General features: G+C 42.1%; 2 protein-coding genes across 3 annotated transcripts; both read right to left on the bottom strand.

Annotated features, from left to right (window-relative positions):
- Nucleotides 1-504: 504 nt before the first annotated feature.
- Nucleotides 505-8,223, bottom strand: LOC308082240 (tripartite motif-containing protein 16-like). 2 transcript variants are annotated; one of them, XM_080423920.1, is made up of 7 exons: nt 8,000-8,223; nt 6,532-6,906; nt 5,845-5,934; nt 5,420-5,653; nt 4,895-5,054; nt 1,635-1,694; nt 505-1,543 (listed from the first exon to the last, which is right to left on the bottom strand). In XM_080423920.1, exons 1-7 carry the CDS (start codon nt 8,216-8,218, stop codon nt 915-917), a joined length of 1,767 nt encoding a protein of 588 aa, XP_080280046.1. In that variant the 5' UTR covers nt 8,219-8,223; the 3' UTR covers nt 505-914. The 2 variants fall into 2 exon arrangements, with proteins under 2 accessions (XP_080280046.1, XP_080280045.1); XM_080423919.1 differs by having other exon boundaries at nt 508-1,543; nt 5,845-5,940.
- A 4,275-nt stretch (nt 8,224-12,498) lies between these two features.
- On the bottom strand, nt 12,499-15,016 carry LOC308081824 (von Willebrand factor A domain-containing protein 5A-like; the record flags this gene model as incomplete). Its single annotated transcript, XM_080423447.1, has 1 exon — nt 12,499-15,016. Exon 1 carries the CDS (start codon nt 15,013-15,015, stop codon nt 12,499-12,501), a length of 2,517 nt encoding a protein of 838 aa, XP_080279573.1. The 5' UTR covers nt 15,016.
- Between the last annotated feature and the right edge of the window lie 1,998 nt (nt 15,017-17,014).

The raw sequence follows: 17,014 nt of genomic DNA, 5'->3' as shown, positions 1-17,014 counted from the left end.
GTCCCCAGATGATTAGCTTAAAGGTAGGGTAAGTGATATTGTTTGGTTAAAACAAAAAGTATTTTGTTAAAAGGTTAAAGCACTATATTCTGATAGTAATCATTGCTATCATTGCGAGTGTTTGTTCAGTAACAGGAGTCTCCCCGTCTCTCCAGCTCTTTAATGAACAGAAAATGCATTTTCCGGTAGGTGTCAAAATCTCAGCCAATCAGGAGAAAGTACCCATTTTTAAGCTTCATTTTTATAGTGTTCCAGTTACAATTTTGTATGCTCATTTCTTAGTGTCATCACTTCCCATTTCACTTGTTTAATCTATATCCTGATTGAGTTCTCTATCCTGATTGGATAAAATTGGAAATGAAACTGAAACTGAAACGAAAATGCATTTTCTGTTTTATAAAGAGCTGGAGAGACAAGGAGACTCCTTTTACTGAACAAACACTCTATAGCAATGAGTACTATCAGAATATAGAGCTATTTAACACTTATTTTAACCAAAGAAAATCACTTACCCTACCTTTAACAAACCAACAAACAATACAAGTGTATGCAGGGTATTTGCACATTTTGTAAGTTACAATTTAATGATTTTAAGACCAATTGGCCAAATTGTCAAATAATACGTAAGAAAGAGGCAAACGTTGTGAAAATAGCCGATCTACAAGCTCACAACGCCTCGCATTGTAATAATATGAGCTTGTAGATCGGCTATTTTCACGTTTGCCTCTTTTTAATGTAATATTTGATTATTTGGTATCTTTTCTTTATTTTAATTGTGAAAACAAACAAACAAGCAAAACTAGCATCTACCAATGTATCCAACAAGTAGTGCCTATATGCTATGAGCTTCTCTTTCCCTGGAACATTGGCAAGGTTTTCAACTGAATATGAGGATCAGGTGTCTTTAAACATGTCTACCATATCTTACACACCTCTGCTGTATGAGCCTTAGAATCATTATGTTGATTCGCCAATTCCCAAAACACTTTACCATTATAACGTATTTGATTCTCGGGACGAAGCCCTATCCCTGCATAGAGAGGTTGTGTGAAGGTGGTGTGAACTGTATGGAGGAGGCTCATTGTGTTGTCACAAACACTGTAGAAGGACAGAGTACCTGCCTTGTGGTCCAGGTACACCCCCACCCTGGTTACAGTATGCTTGAACTCTTTTGTATCAACTGTGGTGGAACTAGTAGGCTTTGTCACTTTAGTATCAATGCTGTTGTGTGTGAACCAGCAGTCGTCACCTATGCATCTTAAACACCAGGACTTTGAATTGAATCCAAAGCCTGACTGAAAACGCTCCTGTCTGTTGATGTCTTCATAAGAGACGGCTATATAAACCCATTCTTTCTCAATCCATTCTACTTCCCAGTAACAACGTTCAGTCAGACTCTCCCTACACAACACCTGAGGGTAACACGTAAATCTCTTTGGATGATCAGGGTGCTGTGTGGAGCGTCTGGTCACCTTCCTGTTCTCCTCTGACAGGGAGAGCTTGTCTTGTATTGTGTTCGCATCCAATGAGAGTGGACAGGAATCTGTGAGAACACAAAATATCATGAATTAAACTCTCCATCAACCTGTTTATGAGAGTTTGTCAGATAATACTCAGCCTGAACATGGACTCACATTGTAAGAGTTCCTCTCTGGTCTGAGGCTCTGCTGGGTGTGAAACATCAGCTGGAGACTCTGGAGACACAAGAAATAAGTCAGAGGAAGAAGACATCACACTGAAGAATGACCTCTAAAGCACCTTTTCAATGTGGGAGGCACCAGAGGGGGCAATGGGAAAGATATAGATGGACAGACATAGATATAGATATATGATCCACTTTGTGTTCATTTATGTGCTAAAAGAGAGACTTGGAGAGCTGTTTCACTGTGCAATGTACGTCTACTATTATGTAATAGTATACTATTATTTTGGAACATACATTTCTAATCAACAGAGCAACTACTGAAGATATCTCATCAATACTTGGAGTTACATCATGACAAGGTAACTACACAACCCAACCCTCTACCCAAGAGTCATTTAGATCAGTGGTTTTCAACCTTTTTCATGCCTAGGACCCCTAAATTGATATACATTTGGCCGCGGACCCCCATCTGAAAATATTTTGTGCCAGGGACCCCCAGAAGCAAAGTTTTGAGTTAAAAACGTTCTCTTTCAAAAATAAATATATTCAAAGATATGCACACATTTTCACGATTTTTCAAAAATAGCAGATATACAAGCTCATAGCGCGGCACTCGGTGCCGCGCTATGAGCTTGTATATCTGCTATTTTTGAATAGCCAAAGCTAAGTGGTTAAAGTGATTCTGACGCTATGTTAACAAATTTCGCTGGGTCCCCGTATGGAGTTACATTTGTGTCTTTATTAACCAAACAAAAGAAAAACATTTGAGAGAGAAAAAATATAAACAGAGTAAAGAATAGTTTTGAATGAAAACGAATTAAAACAGCAAGCAAAAAAATAATAATTTGTAAGCAAAGGAAATGATATAAACAGAACAAAATATTTTTAATTAAAACAAATTAAAAACGCAATCAAAAAAATATATTTGCAAGCAAAAAAATACAAGATTTGAAAGAAAATTAAAAATAATTTAGAACAAAACTTTTAAAATTCAAGAGTAAAAAAATAATGAAAAACTGTTAAAACTACATAAAACAAAATACTTAGTAAAATGTTTGGGTAATAAAATGTGTTGTGCTAAATAAAATGTTTTTAATGTTTTTTTTCCTCATTTGCGAACGAAAGTAGTTTTTCTCTGATTGCAAAATGCCTTCTCTCTCAAAACCTATGTCTTTGGTCTCGATTTCTTTTTCTCTCTCTTGGATTTTTTTGTGTGAGGGGTTAAAGTTCAGAAGGCGGGTCCTACGCTGATAGATGTAAGACACCTCTCCATTGGTCACTTGGAGTCTGAGTGACAGCTCCCCCTTCCTTATGTAGTTTGTTGAATGCAGGGATGGAGGTGTGTTACGGCCAGCATGGTTTTTTGATTGATTGAATTATTAGCAGTTTGCAAAAAAAACAAAAAAACATGAAAGTATAATGCAAGGTCAGCTAAGAGTATTTAAAACCCAAGAAAGATGACTTTTGGGGTCCTTTGTACTCAATTCATAGAGACATTTAATGACAGACAGATATACACTACTATGCAAAACATCATAAAAACTAAAACAAAAAAAATAGTAAACAGATTGATGGAATACTTTATTAACAGTAGGATACAGAGGTACAATTGTACAATGATTGTTATAAGGATAACACAAAAAGGCTTGTTTCCATTGTGGTCCTCTGGGACTGAGGTCAGAGCTCCATCCCAGCTCTGGGCGCTACACTATTCGTTACAATATTGAGCATTTTAGGCTATTAGCAATTCAGATGATTCCCTAATGTTAGGTTTCTGTTCTACTTACAGTTTGTGATCTGTATTTAAAATTGTTGTATTGTTGTTACTGTTATAGTAGGCCAGTGGTTCCCAAACTTGGGATCGGGACCCTCTGAGGGGGTCCCCAGATTAGCTTAATGGGCAACATTGTTTTCTCTCTCAAGAGTAAACAAACCAACATATACAGTATAAGTGTATACAGGGTAACAAATTTCTAAAGTGACAATTTTTTTTTGCAAACTGCTAATAATTCAATCAATCAAAAAACCATGCTGGCCGTAACACACCTCCATCCCTGCATTCAACAAACTACATAAGGAAGGGGGAGCTGTCACTCAGACTCCAAGTGACCAATGGAGAGGTGTCTTACATCTATCAGCGTAGGACCCGCCTTCTGAACTTTAACCCCTCACACAAAAAAATCCAAGAGAGAGAAAAAAAAAAGAGACCAAAGACATAAGTTCGCAAATAAAAATTCGCAAATGAGGGAAAAAACATTAGAAACATTTTATTTAGCACAACACATTTTATTACCCAAACATTTTACTAAGTATTTTGTTTTATGTAGTTTAAACAGTTTTCCTTATTTTGTCACTCTTGAATTTTAAAAGTTTTGTTCTCAATTATTTTTTATTTTCTTTCAAATCTTATATTTTTTTGCTTGCAAATATATTTTTTTGATTGCGTTTTTAATTTGTTTCAATTAAAAATATTTTGTTGTTCTGTTTATATAATTTCCTTTGCTTACAAATTATTATTTTTTGCTTGCTGTTTTAATTCGTTTTCATTCAAAACTATTCTTTGTTCTGTTTATATTTTTTCTCTCTCAAATGTTTTTCTTTTGTTTGGTTAATAAAGACACAAATGTAACTCCATATCCCCGGACCACTGGTTGAAAACCACAGATTTTGGTTAATCAGTGTATCTGTCACATTATGAATGGAAAACCAGTCAGACCGAAGAAGGTGCACTCGTTTTCACAGACTGAGGCGCCCCGCCTGAAGGTGACTTGAACCACGAGAGACACCGCCGAGCGAGCTTAGGCGAGCGAGTCGCCCTGCCGAGCGTTATGAAGTCACCTTCAGACAACTCAGCACCGTCCGAGTTATGTCGATAGGGACAGAGTCGTAAATCCTCGTCCTCCTAGTCTCGGTACATCATTTATTTTTTTGACGGGGGGAGTGCAGGAGGTGAACTAGAAGAAAACAAGTACTCCTTTTTCAATCTGACTGTTTTTCTTTTACAGTAGTTGTCCATTGGCAGCAAATCAATCAACTGTCTTCTGACTTCAACAATCCACTCTTGACTATGATGGCTGGTTGACCATTCATCTGACCGTGTGTGTGTGTGTGTGTGTGTGTGTGTGTGTGTGTGTGTGTGTGTGTGTGTGTGTGTGTGTGTGTGTGTGTGTGTGTGTGTGTGTGTGTGTGTGTGTGTGTGTGTGTGTGTGTGTGTGTGTGTGTGTGTGTGTGTGTGTGTGTGTGTGTAACCTGTGTGTGATGTGTGTGTCCAGGGTGTGGTGAGCACGTGGTCCAGTGTGTCTCTCAGAGCAGACACATCTTCTCTCAGCTGAGTGAAGGAGCTCAGAGTGGACAGAACATCACTGGGTAAGACTGGAGGTCCACTGGAGCTGGACCCACACTGGACGCTCTGGAGAGAACAGATTAATATTATTATTAATAATAAAAGCATCAATATTAATTATATCAGTGCTTCTAAAACCTTTAACTATCAAGGGCCCTTAAATGAATATGTATTTGGCCACAGACCCCTCATCAGAAAATATTTTGTGCCAGGGACCCTCTTACAAGGTTTGTGTTCTTAAAATGTTTCAACAACTATTCCACTTTTTTTAAAGACATTTCAAAAATAGCAGATCTACAAACTCTTGTAGATCGGATGTATTCAGGTTTTAAGTGGTTAAACCTAAACCTGAAATGCATGAAATGGACGATGTCATCAGTGTTGGACAGAACCTGAATGAAATGCATGATGTCATCAGTGTTGGACAGAACCTGAATGAAATGGACGATGTCATCAGTGTTGGACAGCTCGTCCAGCTCAGCGTGTGTCCTCTCCAGCTGTGCGATGTCCTCCTCCAGCTGTGTCAGGATGTCCTCAACCTGGGACACAGCTGTCTTCTCCTGATCTCTGATCATGTCTTTAACCTGGATGTGTCTCCTCTCCACGCACACCTTCATCTCTGAGAACATCTGCTCACTGGCCTCCACAGCTGCTTCTGCAGAGCTCTGCTTAACACACACACACACACACACACGCACGCACACGCACGCACACACGCATACACGTAAGTAAGTAACAGAATATCAGGAACTACTGCTGTAGCCACAGTAAGTAACAGAATATCAGGAACTACTGTGTGTAGCCACAGTAAATAACAGAATATCAGGAACTACTAACTACCCTGATGGGAACTGACCTTCAGGGTCTCCATGACCTGTCTCAGCTCTTTCGCTTCCTTCTTTCTCTCCTGGATCTTCTGCTGGAGGTTTAGCTGACTCGTCCCCAACTGTTTCTGCAAGAAAAATAAACGTTTGGAACTTTGTTTGGTTTGGATTCACACACAATGTGAAGAAACAGTTGACACAACAATACATTCATTTATACACTGATAGCTTTCAGGGACATGTGAAAAGTCACAACATTAGGGGGCGGGGCGGTCTGCTAGTCTCTCTTTTATGTGTGATTCTTCTTCGTCAAACCAGGAAGTCTGTCTTCTTCTCATGCATGAAAATAATTAAAGTATGTTAAAATGTGATGTTTTTTCAAACATTAGCTAATATCTTGTCCAGTATGAGACTGTGGTCTTAAGACCCTGATACACGTATCAACTCTTTCCTCAACATCAACAGACAACATAAACATCAATGAGAAACAAACAGGGAAACAACAGCTCCAACTCAAATGGAATGTTTATTTATGTCAAGGAAATAATTCCAATAATGCAATTTTAGAACATTATACTAAGGTCTTACTATTATTACTATTACTACTATTAGTATTACTACTATTCCACTTTTCAGTAGAAAAGTGAAATGTCTCCATTGAAAATGTACGTTGCTTGTTGATAAAAAAACGTATATGTGTAGGTAGGCTATCACAGTACCTGTCTGTGGCTCCTCTCTGCGGCCGCTGACACGGTGTCATGGCCCTTGTGTTCATCCATGGCACACAGGTAGCAGATACACTGCTGGTCCGTGCGACAGAACACCTCCATCGGCTTGTCATGACTGGAGCACATCTTGTGGTGCAGGCGGGCCGTGGCCGGGACCAGCTTGTGCTTCTTAAATGCAGGAACACTGTAGTGAGGCTGGAGGTGAGTGTCACAGTAGGACACCTGGCATCCCAGACAGGACATCAGGGCTTTGAGGCGTCTGCTTCCGGGGCAGAGGTCACAGGCTACGTCTGCAGGGCCGGCATAGAGCGGAGCGGCAGAGACAGAAGACAGCTGAACATCTGGATTCTTCAGTTTCTCCAAAACCTGAAAGTAAACAGTGAAGGAGGAGAGCTCACTCACTGATGACAACAAAACCAACAGGAATTATGACCCTATAGGTTCATGGTTTATCTGCTGCTATGCTCACGCACCTTTATTATCTTACCTCAGGTACTATGTGTAAATATGTAGATCATTTGTTTGTTTCTTTGATTGCCCACCCCCTTCTTATTCTTCCTTTTCTTTTTTTTAACGGAAATAACAAAACTTGCACAAAAACTAATTACATCCACTTATTTTTGCCGGACCCAGGGGGTCTGGCTTACATGAGGCTTTGTACCCGTTTTCTCCATACATGGGCATGGTCACTTTGTCCTTAGGCCCCAGCCATAAAAGTATGTCCCCCTTTCGTCCATACATGGGCATATAATAATGGGCACGTCCATGGGCATAATAGACACAGGCTGACACGTCATGTGAAGTCTGGGTCTGGCAGAACCAGGTCTCCTGGTCTTGTTTCTGTACACCTGTGACGTGACAATAAAGCTGTGGTGGTTAAGTAGTCAGTGTGAGGAAGAGGCATTTGGAACAAAGAAACGGTTCTTTCCTACCAATGAGCCATGTGGCCCATAGGTCAGTAGCCTGTCTCCTGTTTCCTTAGCATGAGGCAGCTTGATGTACAATGTTCACTTCCTGAACATGACGCTGTCGAGTACAGACTAGTGATTTCAGAGGAAGTCCTGCAAGATTAGCCAGTAGCACTATACCGTAGTGTATAGGTGTAGCTATCATTATACAACATGCTTGCAAGTGACTAGTTTTTATTTTCTACACCTGAATAATTAGATATTCAGACAATAATACGTGTCATTACAGTTTTATGTTATGTTTACGGTCAATGTCATGTCACAGTATGTAAGTCTCTAGTCTTTCTTTACTTTAGGAACACAGATGTTACTTTAAAAAAAAGACATATTTCTGCTGGCATGTGACTTTTTTTGTAGGATATTAAATGTAGCTTGATCAAGCTACTGCCATGTTGAACTACTTGTAGCTTTACAAGCTACATTTTGAAAGTATCTTCCCCAACACTGGCTATTATTCAGCTCACTATCATCATCATCATCATCATCATCACCTGAGTCAGCATGTGGTTCCTCCTCAGAGCAGGACGTGGACAGAAGGTCTCTCTACACTGAGGACAGCTGGACAGGGTCTTCTCCTCAGCCTCCTGGTTCCAGGCTCCTTCAATGCAGCTGCAGCAGTAACTGTGTCCGCAGGGCAGAGTCACAGGCTCCTTCAGCACGTCCACACAGATAGAACAACACAAGTGATCCTGGTCCAGAACTACAGACATTTTACTGTCTGTCTGTCTGACTGACTGACTGTCTAATCACCTCTAGTTTCTCAATGTGTGTGAAGAACGCTGACTGAGTAGTCTGGTTCCCAGACTCACTCTGCTGACTGAGTGAATAGTGTTGCCAGATTGTGCGAGAGAAATAAGCAATCAGGTCTGTGAAAACAAGCCCAAAAGAAGCGACTATTAAAGAATTTTAAAACTATATGCGTCGGCTGTTTGAAAATAGCAGATCTACAAGCTCACAACGCGTCGGACACGTAGTGAGCTTGTAGATCTGCTATTTTCAAAAACAAATCTAGAAAATAATTATGTAATATTTTTAAAACATTTTGAATCTTGTATAACAAAATATTTTCAGATGGGGGGCCGTGGACAAATCACAAAGTTGCATGTTAATGTGGGGGTCCTTGACATGAAAGTGTTTGAGAACCACTGGTTTAAACAACATTATGAAACAAGCCCAAAATAAGCAACTATTTTACAAACAAGCCCAAAAAAACGCAACCCACAACTACCAATATTTACCAAATAAGTCGCTTATAATAAGCACGAGTCGTGGGTTGCGTTTTTTTTGGCTTGTTTGTAAAATAGTTTCTTGTTTCTCTGTAAAGTTGCTTGCAAGCAACTTTACAGAGAAACAAGCCCAAAGTCGCTTATAATAAGCAGACCTGGCAACACTGTGACTGAGTAAAAGTTTCGTTTCCTCTGAAATCCTAACCAGTGTTGCCAGATGTCGCGAGAGAAACAAGCGACTAGGTCTATGAAAACAAGCCCAAAAGAATTAAGCGACTATAGGCCTAGGCTGTTTGAAAATAGCAGATGTACAACAAGCTATCTAAAGTACAAATTACAAAGTACATTTTCTTTTTAATATCAATGCATGGCTGCATTAGACTTAAATGTAGACTTAAAGAAATAGCAGACATACAAGCATAAAAGGGACTGACATCAGAGATCTCCATGGGAAGGGACACAGTTAGATGTGTTGTTTTTGATTCATCCAACAAATGCTGCTGATGATGATGACCAACACCGATTTGCGCATGTGTCCCCATGGGTGCCTCTTATCAGACCTGCCAACCCTTCTGTTCTCACCAGGAGAATCCTGTTATTTGACCCCATCTCCTGGACGTCTCCTGTTCTTCCATTTCTCCTGTTCTTATCCTGTTTTGGGGGATTCCACCCTTTTTGTGTGGCCCCTCACTGATATGCAGCCACGGCCATTCATGTTAATTTGCTAGTTCCTTGAGTTTTTGATATGCAAATCACAATGGCAGTATTTGATTGTTCTTTTTGTTGGTGTGAGTGGGCTCTCTCTCTCTCTCTCTCTCTCTCTCTCTCTCTCTCTCTCTCTCTCTCTCTCTCACACTCACTCTCTCTCTCTCTCACTCACTCACTCACTCACTAACTCACTCATTGATTCTGGCACACACACCCCAAAAAACTCTCTTTCTGAGAGAATGGGAATGTTACTCTTTTACTGTCGCTTTATGTCTGGATAAACTCCAGTCCAATGCAATTTTATTTAGGCTAGTGGTTATTATTAAATATGGCTCCTTTATTGCAACTTAATGGATCCTAAGTAAAGGCTGATAAAAGTGTCAAACTCCCCAAATCCACCAGAATACCGGAAATTACATCTACTCTGTTAAAATTGTCTGGGGGGAACCCCCGCTTGGGGGCGTGGTCAATATGACCCCCCCCCCTCCCTGGAAAAAAAATCACCTGTTATCGGACGGTCTGAGGTTGGCAGGTATGGCCTCTTATATGGCCATATATGGGCATATCGGACGGATCATTGGCGGTGCGATGTAGGTGTGAGGGTTGCGTAGCGGCCCAAAAGTTTAAGATTTCCCCCCCCAAAAAATCTAAACATTTCCATAATTTGAATTTCAAAAGGAGTGAAAAAAGCAGATCTGCAAACTCACAATTTATCACCTAGTGATGCATTGTGAGCTTGTAAGTTGGCTATTTTTACTATTTCTGAAATAGAATAAAGTGATTAAATATCGTCTCTGTCGGGTGGAAACCTCATGTTCAAAACTGATTCTTTTCAGGATTCAAATAAAAAAACAGCAGATCGACAAGCTCAAAACGCGTCACTTTCGAGCTTGCAGATCTGCTACTTTTGATACTTTTGTGTGGCGCTGTAGTATGATGAAGTAGGGCGTTAACTGTAAGAGGTTTCTGCCCGACAGCAATGAAACAATGTATTCCTGTACGTTTGGGCCCTGGGTGGAGACATCTTTCACAGCCCACAGCACAGCAGTAAAGATAAATGCAGAAGTATTGTGTGACGACACGTGTGACGTAACATGTGACCATGAAGTTTATACAAGCAGATCGGTTGTTTTTGGCAAGCGGCACCGCTTACAACATCGAAATACAACAACTGAGACGTTTGGTTTACAGCCTTCGGATGCAGAAGACTTCACGTCAAGACGAAATATCCACATCCTGGCCTAAAGCCTAAAGGCATCAAGCCCGTGGACAGGATGTGATGTCACGGGGAGGTACGTTGCTTGACGTTGTTACAGCTTACAGGACATGATTTCATATTTTTGGGAATATGAATACAAGGACTTTGCATTGGCCTGTGGCACAATAACTCAATATTACACAAAAACAAGCGTCAAACATTATATACATTAAACAACCTATGGTGCACTGAAAAGACTCATATTCCCATACCTAAACTATTACCACGATACCATCAAGGAACCAAATGTAAACTGTCATATTCGCATAGACACCCGTCAAAGCCGGACGCACCACAGTGGATTTAACCCACAACCTCGGTGGTGGAGGGCAGGGACTTTACCACTGCGCCACCCGAATGAGTGTTCATTGTGTAGCTGCATATCACTGATAAGTTCTTTGAATATTATTCAAGCTTAATAATAGAAAAAAAATGTAAGCTGCTATTTAGAAATAAAAAACTTTTCAAGGAATGTATTTTATTTTATTTATGTTTGTGCCCATTAACTCTTTATGAGTGTGGTCTTCTAATTTAGCATCTATTTTTCTGAAGTTTTACTTTCTGGAATAACATAATATGTAAAACATACAATGGCAGGTTACACAAGTGCAGCTCTTTATATTTTCTCATTGGCCATTCTGAATCTTTTTTTTTCATATTGTAACTAGAAAATGTGCTCCTCGGAGCACAAGTCTCCGCCAGCAGACTATAGCAATTATATTATCATAGCAATAACTAATGAGATACAGTAGAGTAAAAGAAAAAAAAATCATATTTTGGGTATTGGGTCGAGTAATAAGTTGTTAGCCCAAGCCTGTGTAGGGAGTTTCCCAAGTTTAATGGCCCGATGACACGTGTGGCACATCCAAGTGTTGTTTTGCTTGATTGCAAGTCCAAGTCACCCGTCTGTGCGTGTGTGTTTCCCTCTGAGAACACCTAACATTGGTCAAGCAAAGGCGCAGAAGGCCAAAGCTAAGAAAGCATACTCATCTACAATTGTAACGTAGAAGAGGACTAGAGTTGAAATGATCCCACAACAAAGCCGAACTCTTAATACGTGTCAATATGTTGACATCAATGTCTCTGATTGGCTAGAGGGACGCATGACGAAATACAATCCTATAATAAAAAGGTGTGTCACTTCAAAAAGCCGTTTACGTTTTTGAAGCGAGGTAAGACAGGATCAATCAGTCTGGATTGGAACAGTATCTTCTAGTCCAAATCACCCGTCCGTGCGTGTGTGTTTGCTTGCGCCTTTGCTTGACCAAAGGCGCAAGCAAAGGCGCAAGCAAACACACACGGGTGACTTGGACTTACTGAAGGTACTGTTCCAATCAAGTCTGATTGATCCTGTTTTACCTCACTTCAAAAAGTAAGGTCTTTTTGAAGTGACACACCTATTTATAGAATTTGATTTCGTCACGCGTCCCTCTAGCCAATCAGAGGCATTGGTGTCAACAACTTGACACGTGTCATGTGGAGCTTGCCCAATGTTAGCTTGGCTAACAATGTTTGCTCACACAAAGCGAAAACATATTCTCCACCTTCGGCGGAGACAATAAGTGTATTAGTCAATGTTGTTGTCAGAAGTTTAACAGCAATCAAAAGTAATGATATTGGGAAACCATCACTGTACAATGCTAATGCAGTAGATTAAATATTTGAATGGAATGGTGTTGTTAAGGCTGGAAAAGAGTCACGTTGACAGAAACATAAGAATAAGCCAGACATAATATTCTATTCCTTGTTCCAACCCCGCTGGTGGATAGGCGAGATGGAGCCAGGCAGGATGTGCCTCTCACAGCCTTAGGGCATCTTTCTGCACCTTGCAGCCCAACAGGGTATTTCCAGCCTCAATGACCTCCATCAGATTTGGGACATTCTGAGCATGGACCCAGGATACTGCCTTCATAGCCAGAAGCTGCCACTCATCCTGGGCTTCCATCTTGAAACCATGCAGCCAGATCAAAGACAAAACAGTGGTCCACGTTTCCTGGTTCACCTGCCCAGGCATTGACTTTTCCACTTGATCCTTGCTCTTCCCCAGTACATTTTCCAGGGTTGATGTCAGAGTCCAGGAGCCAGAGGCATTCTGGAGGGAAATCAACTGCAGCAATGTGTCTTTGGGTGGCTGACGACTTTGAAGCTCACTCAGGCACCTATCTAAAGTGTCATATCTTCCCTTTGACATTAATGTGTCTTTGGGTGGCTGACGACTTTGAAGCTCACTCCGGCACCTATCTAAAGCGTCATGTCTTCCCTCTGACATTAATCTGTATCCGGGTGGCTGACGACTTTGAAGCACAGACCTGCACCTATCTAAAGCGTCATAGCTTTCCTCTGACATTAAGGATACGCGGGATGTCCCGCGTAGCCTTGACATATTGGTAAGTTCATCTACACAGTCAAAGTCATAGCTGCTTTTTTCTGTACAAGTAAATGAAAAGGATGATCGGCTGTCCAGCGCAGCCTTGTTGGTACTTGGTACTGGAACATTTCTGCGTAACAGAGGTCCTTGTACAGCCTCCCCACTTCCTTTGTTGACAGCGATGAAGGCAGTGAAGACACTGCTCACTCCTGATTCGATGCTGAGTCCCACCACATTCTTCTTCTCTGCTTCATCCTGCTGCCCTCGCTGGTCTCTCTGCTCCAGCTCCAGGGAGCGAATCAGGGTCCGAGCCCCCAACCTGTGGACTGTCAGTCCAGTGCCCTCTGTCGGTGTGAGACTGAAGTGGAGCTGGCACTCAAAAGGTTGGTCTGCCAGCCTGTACGTCACTTTCACACTGCCGTCACTGGCACCTGAGCGCTCTCCAGTGAGCTGGGCATAAATGAGTGACCTCTGACCCTGGAAAAGGGCTGTGATGGGTGGAGACAGAGGTGTTACAGACACTCCCTTTGGCAGGTTCCACTGAAGGGAAATATCCACCACAGCTGGCTGCAGGGCAAAGCTGAGTGACTGCATCACTTTGGGTTGCATCCTCTCTGTTCCTGTGATGAACTGGGCATGACCTCCTCCCTGCTTGGACATCCCATTGATGAGAGCAGAGCTGGCCCCCTCCCCAATGCCAAAAGTGAAACACCTGTGAGAGCCGGCATTCTTTTTCACTAGGTCAATAACGTCCTTGGTGTTACCCACCTCGCCGTCAGTGAAGACAAAGAGTTGTCTGGGGTGACCGGGGATGCAGGATTGCTTGTATATATGTTTGAGGGCCCGAAGGATTTCTGTTCCTCCCATATCAGCTTTCATCATCTCAACCTTCTTCACAGCCTCCTCCATGGTGTCCTGTTTGTACTCCACACTCTCGAGGAAGATGTGATCAAAGTTACTCCCAAAACCATAGATGTTAAAGTAGCAGCCCATGGGCAGACTCTTAAGCAGGAGCAGCAGAGTATCCCTGGCACTGCCAATGCGAGTCTGACCATGCCTAGTGCCAAAATCCATGCTTCCAGAACGATCCATCAGAAACAGGAACTCCCCGCATGAAGTCGCCGATGACATCACAGCTTTAGGGAACTCTGGGTACAAGCTCAGCATGACCACTGGGTCGCCCATCAGAGAGCCAGCTTTGACAGACTCCTGTCCCGCCTCCACTACAGCACTGGGCTGGTGGGCGTCTTTGTAATAAATCAACAGCTCCACGTCTCTGTCAAACGTATGTCCTGCTGCCAGCCGGACCGTGGCCTGGGTCTGCTCTGTGTTGAGGTACTGGAGAGGGTCCAGGGAACAGTTGGACTCTACTTTAGAGACGGGTCGAGGAGAGGTCACGTGGGCAGAAAAGGACAGACTGTAGGGCACTAGAGAAGCTGGAACAGAGGTCACCCGATGCTGACCACTCCCTCCACCACCTTGAGGTTGGTATCGGGGATTGAGCACGGCAGGCAGACAGAATCTCAGCCCGTCGTCAGCCTCCACGGCCAGCTCAGTGACGTACTCCAGCCTGATGGAGGCGCTCTCCCCCGGAGGCAGACTGCCCACGCTCAAAGAGAATACGTCGGGGCTCTGCTCGCTCTCCTCCAACAGGAAGGCCTGCCGGCCCGAGCTCAACGCGTCGTCGTACTCCCACCGAGCCTCCTGTTTCTCCTTCACCTCCGCCACGACCTCTGACTGTCCGATCTTTGCGCTGAAATGACAGACGGCAGCATCGCCGGGAAGAGGGAAGACAAAGACAGCCTCTATGGGGCTCTCCTCCTTGTTCTCGTACTGCAGAATGGAGGTCACTGTGGCCACATGGTCCCTCACCTCAACCTCCACATCGATGCCTTTCAGAGGAACTGGATCTTTGTTGGCAGAAAGCAGACCGCAACGGTTCACCATATTGTCTATAGACCACCCGGAAACCTGTAAGTTAGAATGGATAGTCTGTCTGTGTTGGGCTTTTGAGTCTGATGCAGAACCTTATACTGTTACATGACATGGTGATGTCACAGGACATGGTGAGGTCACAGGACATGGTGAGGTCACAGGACATGGTGAGGTCACAGGACATGGTGAGGTCACAGGACGTGAGGCCACAGGACATTGTAACTCCTCTGTATTCTGCACCTTTACAACCCTTTCTTTACAGGAGGCAGGTATAGTAGCTTAGTGCCTGGATTTCCTTTCTCTTTCATTATAAACTTATATAGTTAGATATGTGTATAAACTTTAACTTTTTACTTTGTTAGTGTCTGGATTACATTTCACTTCCATTATAAAATAGTTAAATACATTAAACAAATATATAAAGCATCATCGTTGCACTTTTTTGCACATTTACTGAGCTTTTTAGGAAGCATTATAACATACATGCAAAATAAAGTGTTCCTTGAAATACAAAAAATAATTTAAAAGGAATGTAAAAGGGTTGGGGCAAGTAGCGTGGTGTCTGGATTACATTTCACTTCCATTATAAAATAGTGAAATACATTAAACAAATATATAATGCATCAACGTTGCACTTTTTTTGCACATTTACTGAGCTTTGTGGCAATATTAGGTATGCAAAACAAACTATTCCTTGTAATCAGTAAATTACGGATGTTATTCAAATATATATATACATATATATATATATATATATATTTTCATGCCAATCATTGCTATACTAGAGATTCGGGCCTACGTGGCCCACCGATCCGACCGATATGCCCATATATGGGCATATCGGTCGGATCGGCGGTGCGGTTCCTTTAAGCCCTTATATGGAGATCCCTGATGTCATCAGTATATGCACATATATGGACATGCCCCTTGTGCGCCCATATATGGAGCTGCCCATATATGGGCATGCATCCACCAGATCTGGTGTTCACCAAGACAGCCTTTTACCACCTCTGCAACATTGCCCGCCTCCGTCCCACACTATCCCACACTGCTGCCTGCAGAGACACTCATCCATGCCTTCATCACATCCAGACTCGACTATAGGCTATACTGCCTCCTTTACGGTGAGAAACCTCAGTATGTGCAAAACTCTGTTGCCCGGGGGCAAGGGGGAAAAGGAGATCAATCAAAAGAAAACAAACAAATTATCCACTTATTTACACATAAAGACACACTGCATTGGGAACTCCTTAAATGGTAAATGGCTGAGTCATTGTGACATGAGCGCGATGACGTGGTTCGCCCGCCCGCGTCTTCCCTTCTTCAGTAACAGGGGTCTCATCTGTCCAGCTCTTTAATACACAGAGAATTCAATCCAATTCCATCCAATCAGGAGAGAGAACTCATACAAGATAGCCTACAGGATAAGCAAATAACATTGTAAGTGGGAAGACGAATCAAGGCAGCTCAACATTGGGGGATTCTCAGCCCCCAAATATAACCCCCCCCATATCTATCTATGCCTACAGTATGTTCTATCATGATGAATAGAACATGAATTCATTCAGTCTAGATCCAATAGCTCCAATATTAGCTCAATCTCCTTTGACTCTATAACTTTGATCGGAGTTGACAAACATGTTCTACAGTCTTGGATGGAATTATAATTGTGTAAATGTGAGCCATTATAGTACGTGTTAGAGCTTGTTAGGACATTAGTAAAAAAAAATAACAACATTAGGTGACTAACTGCAAACCACAGGCAACGCAGAGGCACAGGCCATTACATTTTACAGCTTCACAGAGGTGGATTTTGGAATTAATCTACACGTTGTCAAACTCTACAGTGATTCTGAACCTTTTTAATTTGAAGGACCCCCAGTTTCATAAGCATTAGGCCACGGACCCCCCATTTCATATGATTCAATCTATCAATCGATCAATCAATCAATCAATCAATCGATCAATCGATCAATCAATCAATCAATCAATCAATCAATCAATCAATCAA

The sequence above is a fragment of the Gymnoscopelus braueri genome (genome assembly GCF_963280865.1).
Source record: "Gymnoscopelus braueri genome assembly, chromosome: 3".
Taxonomy (NCBI): domain Eukaryota; kingdom Metazoa; phylum Chordata; class Actinopteri; order Myctophiformes; family Myctophidae; genus Gymnoscopelus; species Gymnoscopelus braueri.
Note: the sequence above shows the minus strand (reverse complement) of the source record. Positions and strands in the feature narration are given on the sequence as shown.

Bases quoted from the DNA above. Each gene is read 5' to 3' on its own strand.
- LOC308082240 (XM_080423919.1), bottom strand. From the start codon at position 8,218: ATGTCTGTAGTTCTGGACCAGGATCACTTGTGTTGTTCTATCTGTGTG. The intron at 5,654-5,844 runs GTCAGTTCCCAT...TGTGTTAAGCAG, and splicing joins AGGTCATGGAGACCCTGAAG to AGCTCTGCAGAAGCAGCTGT. The intron at 1,695-4,894 runs GTTACACACACA...TTGTGTCTCCAG, and splicing joins GACACACACATCACACACAG to AGTCTCCAGCTGATGTTTCA.